We start from the raw sequence: 14,598 nt of genomic DNA, 5'->3' as shown, positions 1-14,598 counted from the left end.
AGATACTTTCAGATATATAAGGACTAATAAAGAATAAGACCCACATCTTTTTCCTGAAATTAAAAAGTCTATAAAGCCCTGCTGCTTGAAGTGTGGTCTATGGACAAGCAGCATTGACATCACCTGGGAATTTGTTAGAATTGAAAGCTCTTGGGCCCCACTCCAGACCTACTGAATCAAAGTGTATATTTTAACAAGATCCCTAGGTGATTCATATGCACATTAAAATTCCAGAAGCACAGCTCAAAACATATCCCTGCCAACAAAGTGATGATTCAAAATGAAGAGCTAAGAAGACTCATAATGAGCACTGAAATCATGTATGCACACAGACACAATTAAGTTTCAACAAAGATCTGAAATATGATTACAAAAGAAAAAATATAAAGTAAAATGTTGGTGCCAATAATGGAGTATCAAATCTCAAACAATAATAACAAAACCCAAGAAGTGGAAATGAAGGGGAAAAACATAAAATATTCATCATCTTACATCAGAGAAATCAGAAGAAACTATTTTATTATTGGCATTGGCATTGATAGTTTTAATTATTAAAATACAATTTTTAAACATCTTCAATTTAATCATCAGTAAAAAAAAAACCAGATCATATATATAATTTCCAAATTTCCAGGGATAATATTTCAGAGAAAAACATAACAGAAAAAAAAAGATTTTAAATAGAAATAATAAAAAAAATAAAATAAATAGAAATAGTAATCTGAACACATATATTGAACTCCTCCTACCTTAGAAACGCATACTGAAATGATCAACCCAATTTGTTAATAAGTGGACATCTCTATATCATACCTGGAAATCCAAAGAGGCTATACACAAGCCAGGAACTTTGAGATACACTGTAAGCAAGTCTAAATAAATTAAAGGGAGTGCATAAATATAATACTCACTGTATAGAGAATGGAACCCTGACTTTAAATTAAGCCAAAGAGATCTGTAGGAGAACCTACCTATAATTAGTAAATTAAAATGGACCATGGAGCCAGAATTCCAGGCAATTAATAGCATGGGGGTGGCTAGGATAAGACAAAAATGTAAAAGTACATAAGATCCCACTGGATGGGGGTCCCTGTGAAGTCTCAGTGCCTACTTGGACTACAATACTCTGAAAGGGTCACATATAAGATAGGTAATGCAGAAACTATCTCCAAATAAAAAGGAAAGGCACAAAAATCATAGAAAAGAAATTTGTTTAGCAGAAAGGCAAATTCCTTCCCATGAATGCTCTCAACTGTGCTTCCTGTTTATCTCCCAGTATAGAGATACAGACCCAGAGCTGCAGTACTTTCAGGGCAATGATTCTTAGCCAGTCAGAAGGGCATTTTTTTCCATGAAGATCCAGAATGGAATTAACAAGGGACTTGATCAAATACTGACTCTAATCCAGACCCCTAGTATTTGAAGTATAGGGACTTGGAGATACACACACACACACACACACACACACACACACACACACTTTAAAAAAAAAGATTTATTTATTTGAGAGAGAGACAGAGAGAGAGCAGGAAGGAGGGGAAGAGGGAGAGGGAGACAGAGTCTTAAGCAGACTCCACTCTAAGCATGGAGCCCAACATGGAGCTCCATCTCACAACCTTGATATCACATCCCAAGCCAAAATCAAGAGTCATATGCATAACCCACCATGCCATTCAAGCACACCACATATATACTTATTTTTAAAAACTTCCTCTTATTGCTTAAATGGAAGATTAGACCATTTCATCCAAGTCTTTTCTAATATATGTATTTGGGCATAAACTTCCCAATAAGGATGGATTAAGGTACATCTTCCAAGTTTTGATATTTTTTCATGATTCCTCTTTATTTCTGATGTTTCTTTCCTTAGTCTCTACTTTAACACCTGTATAGCTTCACCGATTTCCTTTTAATTAGTGTCACATGTTATAGCTTCTTCCCACACTTCTATTTTCAGGCGTTCTTATACTTAATATTGGCTCTAGTTAACAGCGTGTAATTTTTGTTTTACCTTCTAACTATTTTTATCTTTTAACTGGACTATATAGTCCATATACATCTAATGTAAAAACTGATATATTTGGGGGTTCAAATCTTCCATCTTACCATTTGTTTTCTATTTGTCATACGTACTCTATGTTCCATTTTCTCTCCTTGAGTTTTCTCTTTTGTGAGTTATTTGGAGTCAATTAAAAATTTTATCACTATTCTACTTCTCTCTATGATAGTTGGTTGTTAGTTATATAATTTTTTATTATGGTTTCAATGGTAACCCTAAAAATTGCAACATGCATCCTTGACTTTGAAAAGTCAAATGTAAGTTAGTTATATTTTCCGGGCAATTCAAAACCATTAGATCACTTTAACTCCATCTGCCCCCTTCCCAAATTTCATGTCATGGTTTCCCTCTCTTTTTAATTCTACATATACTTAAATCCCACAAAACTTACTATTATTACTTTAAATGGTTAATAGTCATTTACATTTTTAAAATATTTTATTTATTTATTCATGAGAGACACACAGAGAGAGGTAGAGACGTAGATAGAGGAAGAAGCAGGCTCCCTGCAGGGAGCCTGTGTAGAACTCGATCCCAGGACTCCAGGATCACGACCTGAACAAAAGGCAGATGCTCAACCACCGAGCCACCCAGGTGCCTCATCATTTATATTTTTGTTCTCAATTGTTCTTCATTTCCTCCTCATTTCCATTCTCCATATGGAAACATCTTCCTTCTAGATGAATAAGTCCCTTTTAGCACTTCTTTTAACACAGTTCAGGTAGCAAAGAATCCTGAAGTTTTTATTTGTCTGAAAATATCTTTATTTAATCTTCACATTTGAAGGCTATTTTTCCTACATAGAAAATTCTAGGGCAGCCTGGGTGGCTCAGTGGTTTAGTGCTGCCTTCAGTCCAGGGTATGATCCTGGAGACCTGGGATTGAGTCTCATGTCAGGCTCCCTGCATGGAGCCTGCTTCTCCCCCTGCCTGTGTCTCTGCCTCTCTCTCTCTCTTTCTTCTTCTCTCTCTCTCTCTCTCTTTCATGAATAAATAAAACCTTAAAAAAAGAAAATTCTATTGTAATAGTTATTTTTTCAAGATGTTAAATAGACCATTTCATTATCTTCTAATAAGAATTTATCAGTCAATCTTATTTTTGCTCCTTTGAAGACAATGTATCTTTTCTCTCCAATTTCTTTTAAGATTTTACTGTGTGTATTTATTCTGTTTGGGGTTTGCAGAGCTTCTTAAATTTTGTGGCTTAATATCTCATAGCAGTAACCTTTAGAAGCTCTAAGAAATTCTTGGCCACTATCTCTCAAATAGAGAGAGATATCTACTCTATTCTTTATCCCTTTCCTTTTTAGGATTCCAATTGCCCATGCTTTAGATTTTTTCACCTTACACCATATATCCTTTATTCTATTCCCTTTTTTCCCCCTCTATAATTTAGCCAAGGTAGTTCTATAAACCTATACTCTCTTCAATTTAGTTCATAATTTTAGTTATATGTTTCTGTTCTCAAATTTCCATTTGATTCTATTTTATGGATTCCAGCTCTCCAGTAAAATCCTGTATTTTGTCATCTATTCTTATAAACATGTTTATTACAGAGTTTTTGTTTCGTTGTTGTTTTTTAACACAGAGATCTAACAGCTCCAGTACCTGTTTCTATTGTCTATTTTACCTCTTGATCTGGTCTCATGGTAAGACTGATAATGTTTTATTAAATTATGGGCATGATCTATGAAAATGTGTATAATCGCTGGTTGATGTCTTCTTCCTCCAGGGTATTTTAGGGTTTTTTAAAAACTTCTTGGAAGTAGTTGGAATCACAACACATTTCATCACTCAAATTAGGACTGAGCCTATTCAAAGCCGGATTTCAGTCTTAATAACATCTAGTCTATTTAAGACTGGTTTTTTTTTTTCCTTTCTCTTAGGGTATAGTCCTTCAGGAATACCAATTTATCACCTCAAGTGTCTACTGGGGCCTTGAACCCAATTTTTATGTTCCAGGACCCTGAGACTGTCAATAAATCTGCTTATCTTCTCAACCTCTTTGTAACTGCTTTCTGCTTGGCTTCTCTGCCTCTCACAGCTTATGAATCAGGGAATTCCTGGATGAAAAGTATATCTCAGATAAAATCACTTTTCTACATATTGCTTCCTTCAAGGATCTTAGAATCTCAAGTTCTGAGTCAATGACTATGTTTACAATTTCTGGTTCCCAGTTGCCCATCACTGAGCTGTTAATATGTGCAATAGTTTTTATTAACCCAAAGCAAAGTGAGACAAGAGGAAAACAGTGGATTTTCATAAAGCTAAATGAATTCAATTTAAAGGCAAGTTTATAAATCTAAGAGTATGTTCTACCTTTAGATGTTAAAACAAAAATATTATGATTCTAATTCTTTTTTAAAGAGTCTGTGATAGTAGGCCACAGTTGAGTTTTGCTTGTTCAATTTTTTAGTCCTTATTTGACTAAATAAAAAATTGACAACCCATATTAACTCCAAATATGCTTTCTAAAAAATTTTTACTAGTGTTTGAAATTTAAAAGTATGATAACCAGATTCTTTACCCTGGCCTACAAATCTACCTTCTTCTTCAATATTGGCCCATTCTGTTTTTTTCCTTGTCTGCTGTTCTCCAAGAATATTCATTTCCTGCTCCAGCACTTTTACACATGCTGCTCCCACTCCCTTAACTATAAGAAATATGAGGGCAGCCTCTGTGCTAGTCTAATTCACAACTGTTAAACTCTTTGCATACATTAAGGCATAAAAGGGGCCTGGTGAGAAGATATTTGCAACTGACATATCCAATAAAGGGGTTAGCATCCAAAATATATAAAGAACTTATACAACTCAACGCCAAAAAACTCCCAAGTAATCCAATCCAGACATTTCTCCAAAGAAGACCTCAAATGGCAAACAGACACATTAAAGATACCCAATATCACTCATCACCAAGGAAACACAAATCAAAACCACAATGTCACACCTGTCAGAATGGCTAAAATTAAAAACACAAAAAAAGCAAGTGTTGGCAAGGATGTGGAAAAAAGGACTTTGCACTTTGGCAGGAATCCAAACTGGTAGCCACTGTGGAAAAGAGTATGAAGATTTTTTTTTTATTAAAATAGAACTGCCAAAAGATCCAGTAATTCCATATTGGGTATTTACCTGAAGAAAATAAAAACACTAATTTAAAAAGATATATGCACCCCTATATTTATTGCAGTATTATTTATAATAACCAAATTATGGAAGCAGCCCATGCGTCCATCAATAGGTGAATAAAGAAGATGTGTACACAATGGAGTACTACTCAGCCATAAAAAAGAATGAAACCCTGGCATTGCGATAACATGGATGGATCTAGAGAGTATAATGCTAAGTGAAAAAAAATTAGTCAGGGAAAGACAAATACCATTTAAAAGAAAAAACAAAGAAAACAAATAACAAACCAAAAAACAGACTCTTAAGTATAGAGAACAAACTGATGGTCACCAGAAAGGAGGTGAGAGAGGGCATGAAGGAAACAAGTGAAGGAGATTAAGAGTACATCATGGTGAACACCAAGTAATGTACAGAATTGCTGAATCACTACACTGTACACCTGAAACCAATATAACACTATGTTAACTATAGTGGAGGATGGATAGATAGATAGAAAGATAGATAGATTTTTAAAAGGGTCTGGTAAGAAAGACACCTCAGTGGAGGATTACACAGAGGAAGGATTTCTGAAGATTTCTTTGAGAAATTTGTGCTATAATCCTACTTTTCATTCTGCCCCACCAAGAAAGAAAAAGAATGAAGGCTTCAATCTGCTAACCAGGGGGATGAAATTTTAGCGACCCCACTTAAAGAATTCAATCTGTGTGTCCTGCAGTTGGTTGGTGGCTAATTCATATCTGATAAATATAAGGGGAGAGAGATTCACTGTAGGCCTGTGTATGAGGAGCAGGTATTGCTGCACTAAATCCCAGAACTTCAAGAGTTCTTTTAGCAAAGTTCATAGGCGGGTCTCTGGTGAGCCAAAGGTGGGCCACATGCAAGACAGGCAACACGCTGTCTTAGGAACCTACCAAGATGGCCACAGAGGGGTGGGTAGACATCAACAGAGGGACATTTGGAGTGTGCCTCATTGTCCAAGAGCTGAGGAAAGAGCAATCGTACTAAGATAGGATTGTGAACAGCACATCTCAAGGGTGCTGCTAGCAAGACATGCCAAGGGACTGGGAGAAAAGAGAAAACAGAGTCTCAGAGAAAACCATCAAAGTGTTCATAACAGAAGGACCCAGCTTTAAATATCTGTCAAACCACAGAGCACCGGTATGTACTCACTCCCCCTGTTGCTCTACTTATGCCCAAACTGCTCTTCCTGCATAGGTGCAGAAAAGACAGAAGAAGCTTAGCAACTTCCCTTCCTTATCTGAAGTGTTTAATGATCAGCTGACCCCTGTTTGGAGGGAGAATATGCAAATTCACACACACACTGAAATAGATGACTCAGCAAAATTATATTCCAGACAAAATCAAAGTCATTTTTTAATTAATAAAATAACCAATAAATATGTAAGCATTTTGGTTGTATGACAAAATGATGAAAGTGGTCATTCATGGTCTTTAATATATTCCTCCAATTCTTTTTAACAAATTCAAGTACATACTGTTAAAACAAACACAAATAAACCCCACTCCTTTTCCAACCAAACCCCCCAATGATTGCAAATTATTCAGACCCCTCAGATCTGGAGGCCACAGAGTGGTGAAGAGTCATACCTTCCACACACCAGACTCTATGCTAGAAACTTCTCCCCCAAGTGACTGAACAGCAGTGGGAAAAATCTTATTCCACACATGAGAAGTCCCTCCCTGACCCTTGCCCACAGGCACACAGCCCTCCTACCGTAGGCCTTACTGGAATCAATATATGCCAATGCAGCATAATATCCTGGTATCTTTCCACACAGCATGATGCACTTAGAGTCACAGGGCCTTCGTTCCTCCTCAAGGTAACAGCACAGGAGAAGATATACAAGGCTGTCTATGCAAGACTAATCCCTGGATTCAGTTCTGCAACCATTCACTTAGAGCCCAGTGTTCTGAGTTGGAACTCAGCCTGGGGTAATGACATCAACAGTGCCTCCCACGACCTTCCCCTGCTTTCCTACAGCTTTAATATCCCATATAATGTGAGCCAGACAAAATATCTTCTCCCTGCATTTCTGATCTACATACACCTTGACATCACCAGGGAGAATCAACTTACCCTTCTGCTTTATAATATCCCAAATCTGAAGACAGCTGCTGTGACCCTAGAACCTTCGTTTAGTCCAGAACCAGGACATCAGGTTCCATCAACCTGGGGCTCTGTCTTACCTGACAGCCGAGGTAAATCTTGGCTAGGATTTAAACCACCCCATGAAGGATTACTTCAAATTGTCCCAAAAGCAATGATGCGTGTGAGCTTCTTACAAACTTGGGATTTTTTAAAGAAGCCAATCTTACATTTTAACATGTTATTTAATATAAACATACCTAAGGTATGTTTATATTAAATATAATGAAAAAAGAACTTGAATTACCTTCTTAGCCAATGGGTTTCTCAGAGAAAGTGAACAAGAGATGAACTAAAATTGAAATAACTCAAGGGTAGAACCCAGAAGACCTGAGCCATTCTTCCTAGTCTTGACAGTTTGGGGCAAGTGAGTTAACATGCTGGCCTTCCCTCCTGAAAAGCTTTAAGTGTCTAGTGCCCCCAGGCTCCTTTGAGCTGGGAGTCTCATGTGGATGGACTATGGCCACAGTCATGAAAATGGGGCCATTACTATTTAAATATGATACTGGAGGATGACTAATATTTATAGATAGATGTCCTATCACCATCCTAGTGCCTTCTGAAGCCAAGAAGCCAAGCTGTCACCCCAGTGCCATACTTCAAGGCACTGCCAATCCATGGAAAAGAGCAGATGAAAGCATCACTGACCTCCCAGTCAAGCACCTCCTCAGAGAGTATGATGCTCCTCCCCCGCAAGTCCTTGAGCAGTCACTCCAGCTGCCCCAAGCATCCCAGTTGCTGTCTTTGTCTTCATCCGAACGAGTGTTTCTTGAGGTCTAGAATGTGAAAAAACACAATAAATTATAGACAAATATGCTAGAACTATCCCAAAGTTTCCTTGCTTTTTCCAGAGTCTTATTCTAAGCGGTTCCCAGAGGACAAAGTGGCCTAATGATGCTTTGCTTCGGAATGGCTATGTTAAACACACACACACACACACACACACACACACAAGATCGTTTTATATGGAAACTAGTGTCACATGAGTACCTTTTTACCTTATGAAGGCTTTGTCGAGGCAGCTTCTAAGCTCAGCTTTAAATCTGGAATTTTATCATTCCAAAATTTAAATAGACTAAGTTATGTTTTATAACCTACATGCAGGGTCCCAGCCTCTACCTAAGACATTCTTGCACCTGAAATGAAATCCTGGCTTGACCTTCCACTAGACAGATGAGCGCTAGCTCCAAGGAAATCATTTTGCAGGAGTATTTGTGAAATCTCCTGAAAAGGACTCCATCTCTCCGCCAAAAAAATAACAAAAGCCTTGGAGATCCACCAGGATCCTCCTGGTTCCACTAATTAAACCAACTGATTAATTTGGTTTAATTAGTCTTCTGGAATGGCCACCATTGACTATGTTGGGATACTCTGGAGGAAAGAGGAGGACATGTGTAAGTTAAAAATATATAGACAGATGTAGATGGAGAAGAAATGATGTGTATTACTTACATAAAGTTACAAACTTCACTAAGGGGCCTACAGTAGGCTCTGCTGAATAAATGGAGAAATGTACCATAGTCCTAAATGGGTAGACTTGATACCATAAAATGTTAATTCTTTCCAAATTAATCTATAAATTTATAACAACTCCAATCGAAATCCCCAAGGGAATTTTTTTGTAACCCAGCAAAATGATTCCAAAGTTCATCTGGTGGAGGAAAAGTCTATAAGAGCCAAGAAAAAACTGTAAAAGAAGGGAAATTGGAGGGAAATTGCCTCAATTAAGAGTAGAGTGCTGGCATAATGATAAGCAGTGAAAATCTACTAAATTAAAAAAAAAAAAAGAGTCCAGAAACAGACCCCAGTATAAGGAGAAGGATGGAGCCATGAGTCAGTGTGATGAATGTCTTTTAAAACAAAACAAAAACCAGGGTGCCTGGGTGGCTCAGTCAGTTAAGCATCCAACTCCTGGTTTTGGGTCAAGTCACGATCTCAGGGTCATGAGATTGAGCCACAAGTTTGGCTCTAAACTCAGTGTGGAGTCTGCTTGAGAATCTCTCTCTGCTCCTCCCCCACTCTCTGAAATTAATTACTCAATTTAAAAAAAAAATAGATGACTTATTCCCAAAAGACACCAAAATGATTTCCAGATATATTAGAGCTTTTTATCAAAAGCACTGAAACCATAAAATAGTAGAAAAAGTATAGATTGATAGTCTTACAGATTCAACATAGGCAAGATTGTCCTAGATAGGTCGACAAAGGTAGAAAAAAAGAAAAAGACCGGAAAATTTCCAGTAAAATAAAAACACATAAGGCATTTTCTAACTCTTCACACTTTAAATAAAGATGCAGGTATGTGAGTGTACATACAAAATGCATACCACAAGGACAAGTATATGGGCTGGAAGGAGCAACATGCCTCTGAGAGTGAAAGATATAGAGCTACGAGCAAATATTGTCCTCAAAAGACACAGAAGGGAGTGCCAGCTGAATATCTTATAGCCTTGATACCCTCATAAAAGATTTGAAGCCAATATGACAAAACATTACACCTGATGAAGCCAGGTGGTGCTATAATGGATGTTAGTTTCATCCAAACTTGCACGTTTTAAAAAAATATCTTTCTCCAAAAAAATTTTTCTGAAAGAGGGGATAAAAGTCAATCCTTAGAGCACAGGATAAGTCTGTGTCACTTTTCATACAGGTAACTGTGTACATGCTCTGAGAAAGGAGTGAGTTAATTTAAAATGTTCGCCATGGCAACTTCCAGGTGCGAGAACTTTGAGTGATTTTATCTTCTGTTTTTGTTTCTCTGCATTTTGAAAAAAAAAAATTTAAGTGAAAACTTTAATATTTGAAGTAAATGTTTGCAGGCAAGCAAACAAAGGCCACATCCTAGTGACACACAGAAAAGCTGAAGCCAGAGAGAATTTCACAGGGAAGCTGTAAGTGAGAGAACAGAAACGTTTATGAAGGAAACCCTAATACTAATAAAACCACATTGAGCAGCTGAACTAGATATTACATGGGCTGCCTTAAGCCCTTAGACCACATTACCTCATCCAACCAAAAAAAAAAGTTTTTTTAGATTAAGATGGTATCTGTAGAAAGGACTTTCAAAAGTGAAACGAAATAATGAACCAAGGAGGGGTTTTCCAATAATTTCCACCCAAGACTCACCGGTCAGTGGGCTTCATGGCTTCTTGCCAAGCTACCTATTTATAGCACAGTGCTTGGCCCTGCTTGAGGCAATAGTTCAGTAACAGTCGAGCGAAAGGAAAGGATAAATATCTGGCAACCGATCAAATCTGTCATCAGGAATAAGGACTAATTAAATCCATACTATTTACTGTTCTAATTAGATCACTGTTCAGTTCAATTTTCTACACTAAACGTCACCAAATGGAACTGTGTCCTGTCTATCCCATAAAATAAAGTTTTAATTCATAAAAGAACAAAAATAGCCGTTTAATACATTCATCTGGACTTTTAGGTTGGTAAGTCCAAATCATTTAGGTAAACGTTTAAAATATACACAGCTGAAATTTAGTTTTCATTTTGTCACTCGATCTACCGATAGGTTGAATGTGAAAAGTTGAAAAACATCATCATATATATTTTTAAATGAAAGTTGAGAGTTCTTTGCAATATTGTTTTAATTTGTTTTTATTCCCACTATCCCATCTGTTCAGTTTATAGTTAGAGTCAGGTTTCTTTCCATAACTTCTCCACCTTTACTTACAAAAAAAAAAATCTTGATTCTAAAATAACTAAAATAGGCATGTTATAATGCAGGCATTTGGTTTCTCTGGTTGGGTCAGTGAGATATTTTCCCCCCTAAGAAAACAGGGAAAAATCATATCTCAAGAGAGATCCTTGAGTTTTTCTCCTGTCCTTGGCTGTGAAGATGAAGAAGAGATTTTGCTTTGAAACCCCACTGATGCTTTCTGCCAGCTGGTCTTCCTGCCCTTCTTATACATGCTTCTTTACTCAAAGAGCAGCAATAATACTCCCAATTTGTCTCACCTCTCCCCTCTTCTGCCAGCAGTTTGAAAATAGCACAAACATTCAGAAAAAAAGCTCCATGGTGCCAGAATAAAGCACCACCAGAGTCGCTTCTGCACCTGCACGTTTGTGCATCCTTCTTTACACTGACACAGCGTCTCCCTCCTGGACTAGACCTCCTCCCAGTTCAGGGGACCTCCAGTCTCCATCAGCTTCTGCGGATGGAACCAGAGCCCTGTCCTAGCTTTCTCAAATAGTCTGTTGCCTTCAACCGTCCCAGCTCTTCCATGAATATTTACTCTGCACACGCTTAAGTTTGCACATGTTTAATCTTAAACTGTAGTGGCCAGAATGACACTGTATCAGAGAAGAACACAGACCATGCTCCAGATTTCTTCTGATAAAATCTGAGTTTCCTCCTCCCCCCTTCCTCCCTCCTTCCTTCTCTCCCTCCCTCCTTCCTTGCTTCCTTCCTCTCTCCCTCCCTCCCTCCTTTCTTCCTTGCTTCCTTCCTCTCTCCCTCCCTCCCTCTTTCCTTCCTTCTTTCCTTTTTAGGCACACCATTTCTTGGATACCATCACGGAGGCCATATCACAAAATGGTTAAAAGCTGTGTGACCCTGGATATGTTTCTTAACCTTTCTAAAACTCATCTATAAAATGGAGATGATAATCTTCACTTCAGCAGGATTTAAACAAAATGATACATATATAACAGATCACACCTCACCTCACTAAATGTAATAAGTGGATGTCTCAATAAGTGCAAGCCATTATTCTTCAAAATACCATCTTTTTCAAAGCAGCAACAGTAGAGCCCGCTCTCTCCCATTTTTACTTATGTGAGAATTAACATTAATCACTACTGAATTTCCTCTTGTTGGTTTTGGCCCAGAGTACTGGCCCATTGAGATCGGTTTGAATCCTGATCCTGTCACCCGTCTACGAGCCACTTTGCTCAGCTTTGCAGCTTCCATGGTCCACCCAAGTCCCTGATAAACATGCTGGACATAGCTTCCTAATCTTACAGAATTCCATTAATGCATATTTCTGCTTTTTCTTTCTTTCTTCTTTTTTAGGTAATAAGCAGGCCAAAATGCCAAATAAGCAGCCAATGAATCAGACCTGGAATCGGTGAATGCAGTTTCATGTTATAATAAAAATAATGAAATAATACCTATCACCATCATCAAATGTTAGGAGGTAGAAGAAATTGAGGGGATGGAAGAAACCAGCCATTCAGGTGCCCAGATCTGGCAGGTGGGGCCTGTGTTCTTGGGCTGTTGGGGTGGTGGTGAGCCTGCCAAAAGAACGTGTCTTTGGCAGCCCCACCCCTGAAAACCCAAGGATGACAAAATCTGGCTGACTGAGACCAGCTCGTTGTTTGGCCTGAGGGTAACCCTGAGGAGGCTACTTCTGGTATTTCTAGGTGTGTCAGCTGGGTACCATGGTCCCCAGTTCCCTCTTTACAAACATCTCCATAAGTGTACTAATTATCTAAATTCCATGTTATTCATACCTTATAAGTTGTTATCTGAACCCTATCTATAGGTTTTTCTCCCCGAGTCTGAGTCAACCAACATCATGTCCATCAGCAACTCTGCCTTGGGCAGGTCTCTGAAGTGAAGGATGGAGGAAAATCTGAAGGATCTGCTCCTGCATAAAGCTGCTGCTACAGATGTACAGACCGAGCAATGCTGGCCTATACTTTTCCTACAGTCCTTCTAACCTCAACAAACCCTTGACGTGGGTGCTCCTAGCCCCATTTGATGTATAAGCAACTGTGGCCTTGAGAACCATGTGTCCGGCAGGTGTTGGGAGTCTGGGGGAGTGCCTTCCTGTCTGACCCTGACAAGCCCGCATGCTCTTCACTGGTGTTCCACTGCACTTGTGACCAGGAAGCCAGCAGATACAGTAGCGGACCTCTTGTCATTGGCAGCGAGCAATTTGTATCTTGGATGGAACACACCTGCTGCTGTGATTAGCCGGACCACAACATTCTTCCAGTATCTCAGTGAAGACTCCTCCTTTTTTCTCTATCTTGCAAGTGAACTACATTTCTGGTTTTCTTAGAAGCATTTGGCTGTATCTAGGTTATTACATGAGGGATACCCATTCTTTGACAGATGCTGATGACCCCGACACATTTTTTAATTTCCCACACAGAAACAAAGTCCAAGGGATTCTGAGGTTCAAGACTTGGTGCCCTGGGAGGACTAGCCTGGACGGGCCGCAGGTGCAAGAGGGACATGATGACAAAAAATCAGCTGTTGTGCCTTGACAATGACAGACACAGGGCCCCAGAGCAAGAAGATGCTGACACAGAAGCACCTGCCAGCTGGTTAGGAGAGCCTTGTTAGGGACACACACTTTCCAAGAACACACCAACTCTGCTGGAGGCATAGGTAGGCCTTCATACATCACCACCAACCTCTCTCCCAGGATGTGACTGCAGGTGGGGTCTCACCCTTGGTTCATCTCTACTTTGTAACCATGATGGAATTAGATGCTTTTCTATTCTCTTCCTTTGGCTCATCCACAGTTCCCATTTTTATACAATGAACACAGTTTATGCAATAAAACACCCAATAAAAGTTCTTTTTTTGAAGGGGGAAAAAAAACCACTAAAAGGAAACATACGGAAACATCCAGGGAAGCAAAATGTGCTTTGTGCTGTTTGGTTAAAACTATCAGGCTTAAAGATCTCTTAGGAAATCATATTTTCCTAAGTGAAGTCCTAGCTGGGGAATATTTTTGGATGAAATATTCAAAAGAGATATTGTTTACTCATTATATAATAGAACTGGAAAAAGCCAAGAATATTGTAGGAATAACTGTGTTCACAATCTCATAAAGACTCGAGGACTCCTTGCCTTTCTTGGATTCCCATGCATAAATCAAGTCATAAAATATTTTCCTGACAAGTTCTTAAATCTGTGACTTATAATGAATACTACAGTTCTACCAGTCTTGCAAAAATGTTAGTAATTAAACACAGATTTCACATATAAGGTCACTTATTGGAAATGCTATATTAACAACTCCATATTAAAAACAACCCAAAATAAAATAAGTTCCACTGGGATATTACTTCCCAGACATCAAATAAATGTTCATTCCAATGTTACCGCAAAGGTTATTTAAGGAGATCACAAACGACCCAGATTTTGTTAACAGTAAATACATTCTTCCAGGTTAATCCAACCTTACAGTCTTCAACAACAAAAAATTTAAAAATATATGAATTGGATAAACAACATAAAAAATGCCACTCAAGCTGTCACACAGACTCAAC

General features: G+C 38.4%; 1 protein-coding gene across 3 annotated transcripts in view; it reads right to left on the bottom strand.

Moving 5' to 3' along the window:
* Positions 1-14,598, bottom strand: part of ADAMTSL3 (ADAMTS like 3) — a 335,305-nt gene that overhangs the window by 229,006 nt on the left and 91,701 nt on the right. For all 3 annotated transcript variants that reach the window (XM_072737443.1, XM_072737441.1, XM_072737442.1), the window contains one exon: positions 8,002-8,129. In XM_072737443.1, the coding sequence (XP_072593544.1) occupies positions 8,002-8,129 (128 nt within the window). The remainder of the gene's footprint in view (positions 1-8,001; positions 8,130-14,598) is intronic.

Source organism: Vulpes vulpes, chromosome 14 (assembly GCF_048418805.1).
Source record: "Vulpes vulpes isolate BD-2025 chromosome 14, VulVul3, whole genome shotgun sequence".
Taxonomy (NCBI): domain Eukaryota; kingdom Metazoa; phylum Chordata; class Mammalia; order Carnivora; family Canidae; genus Vulpes; species Vulpes vulpes.
Note: the sequence above shows the minus strand (reverse complement) of the source record. Positions and strands in the feature narration are given on the sequence as shown.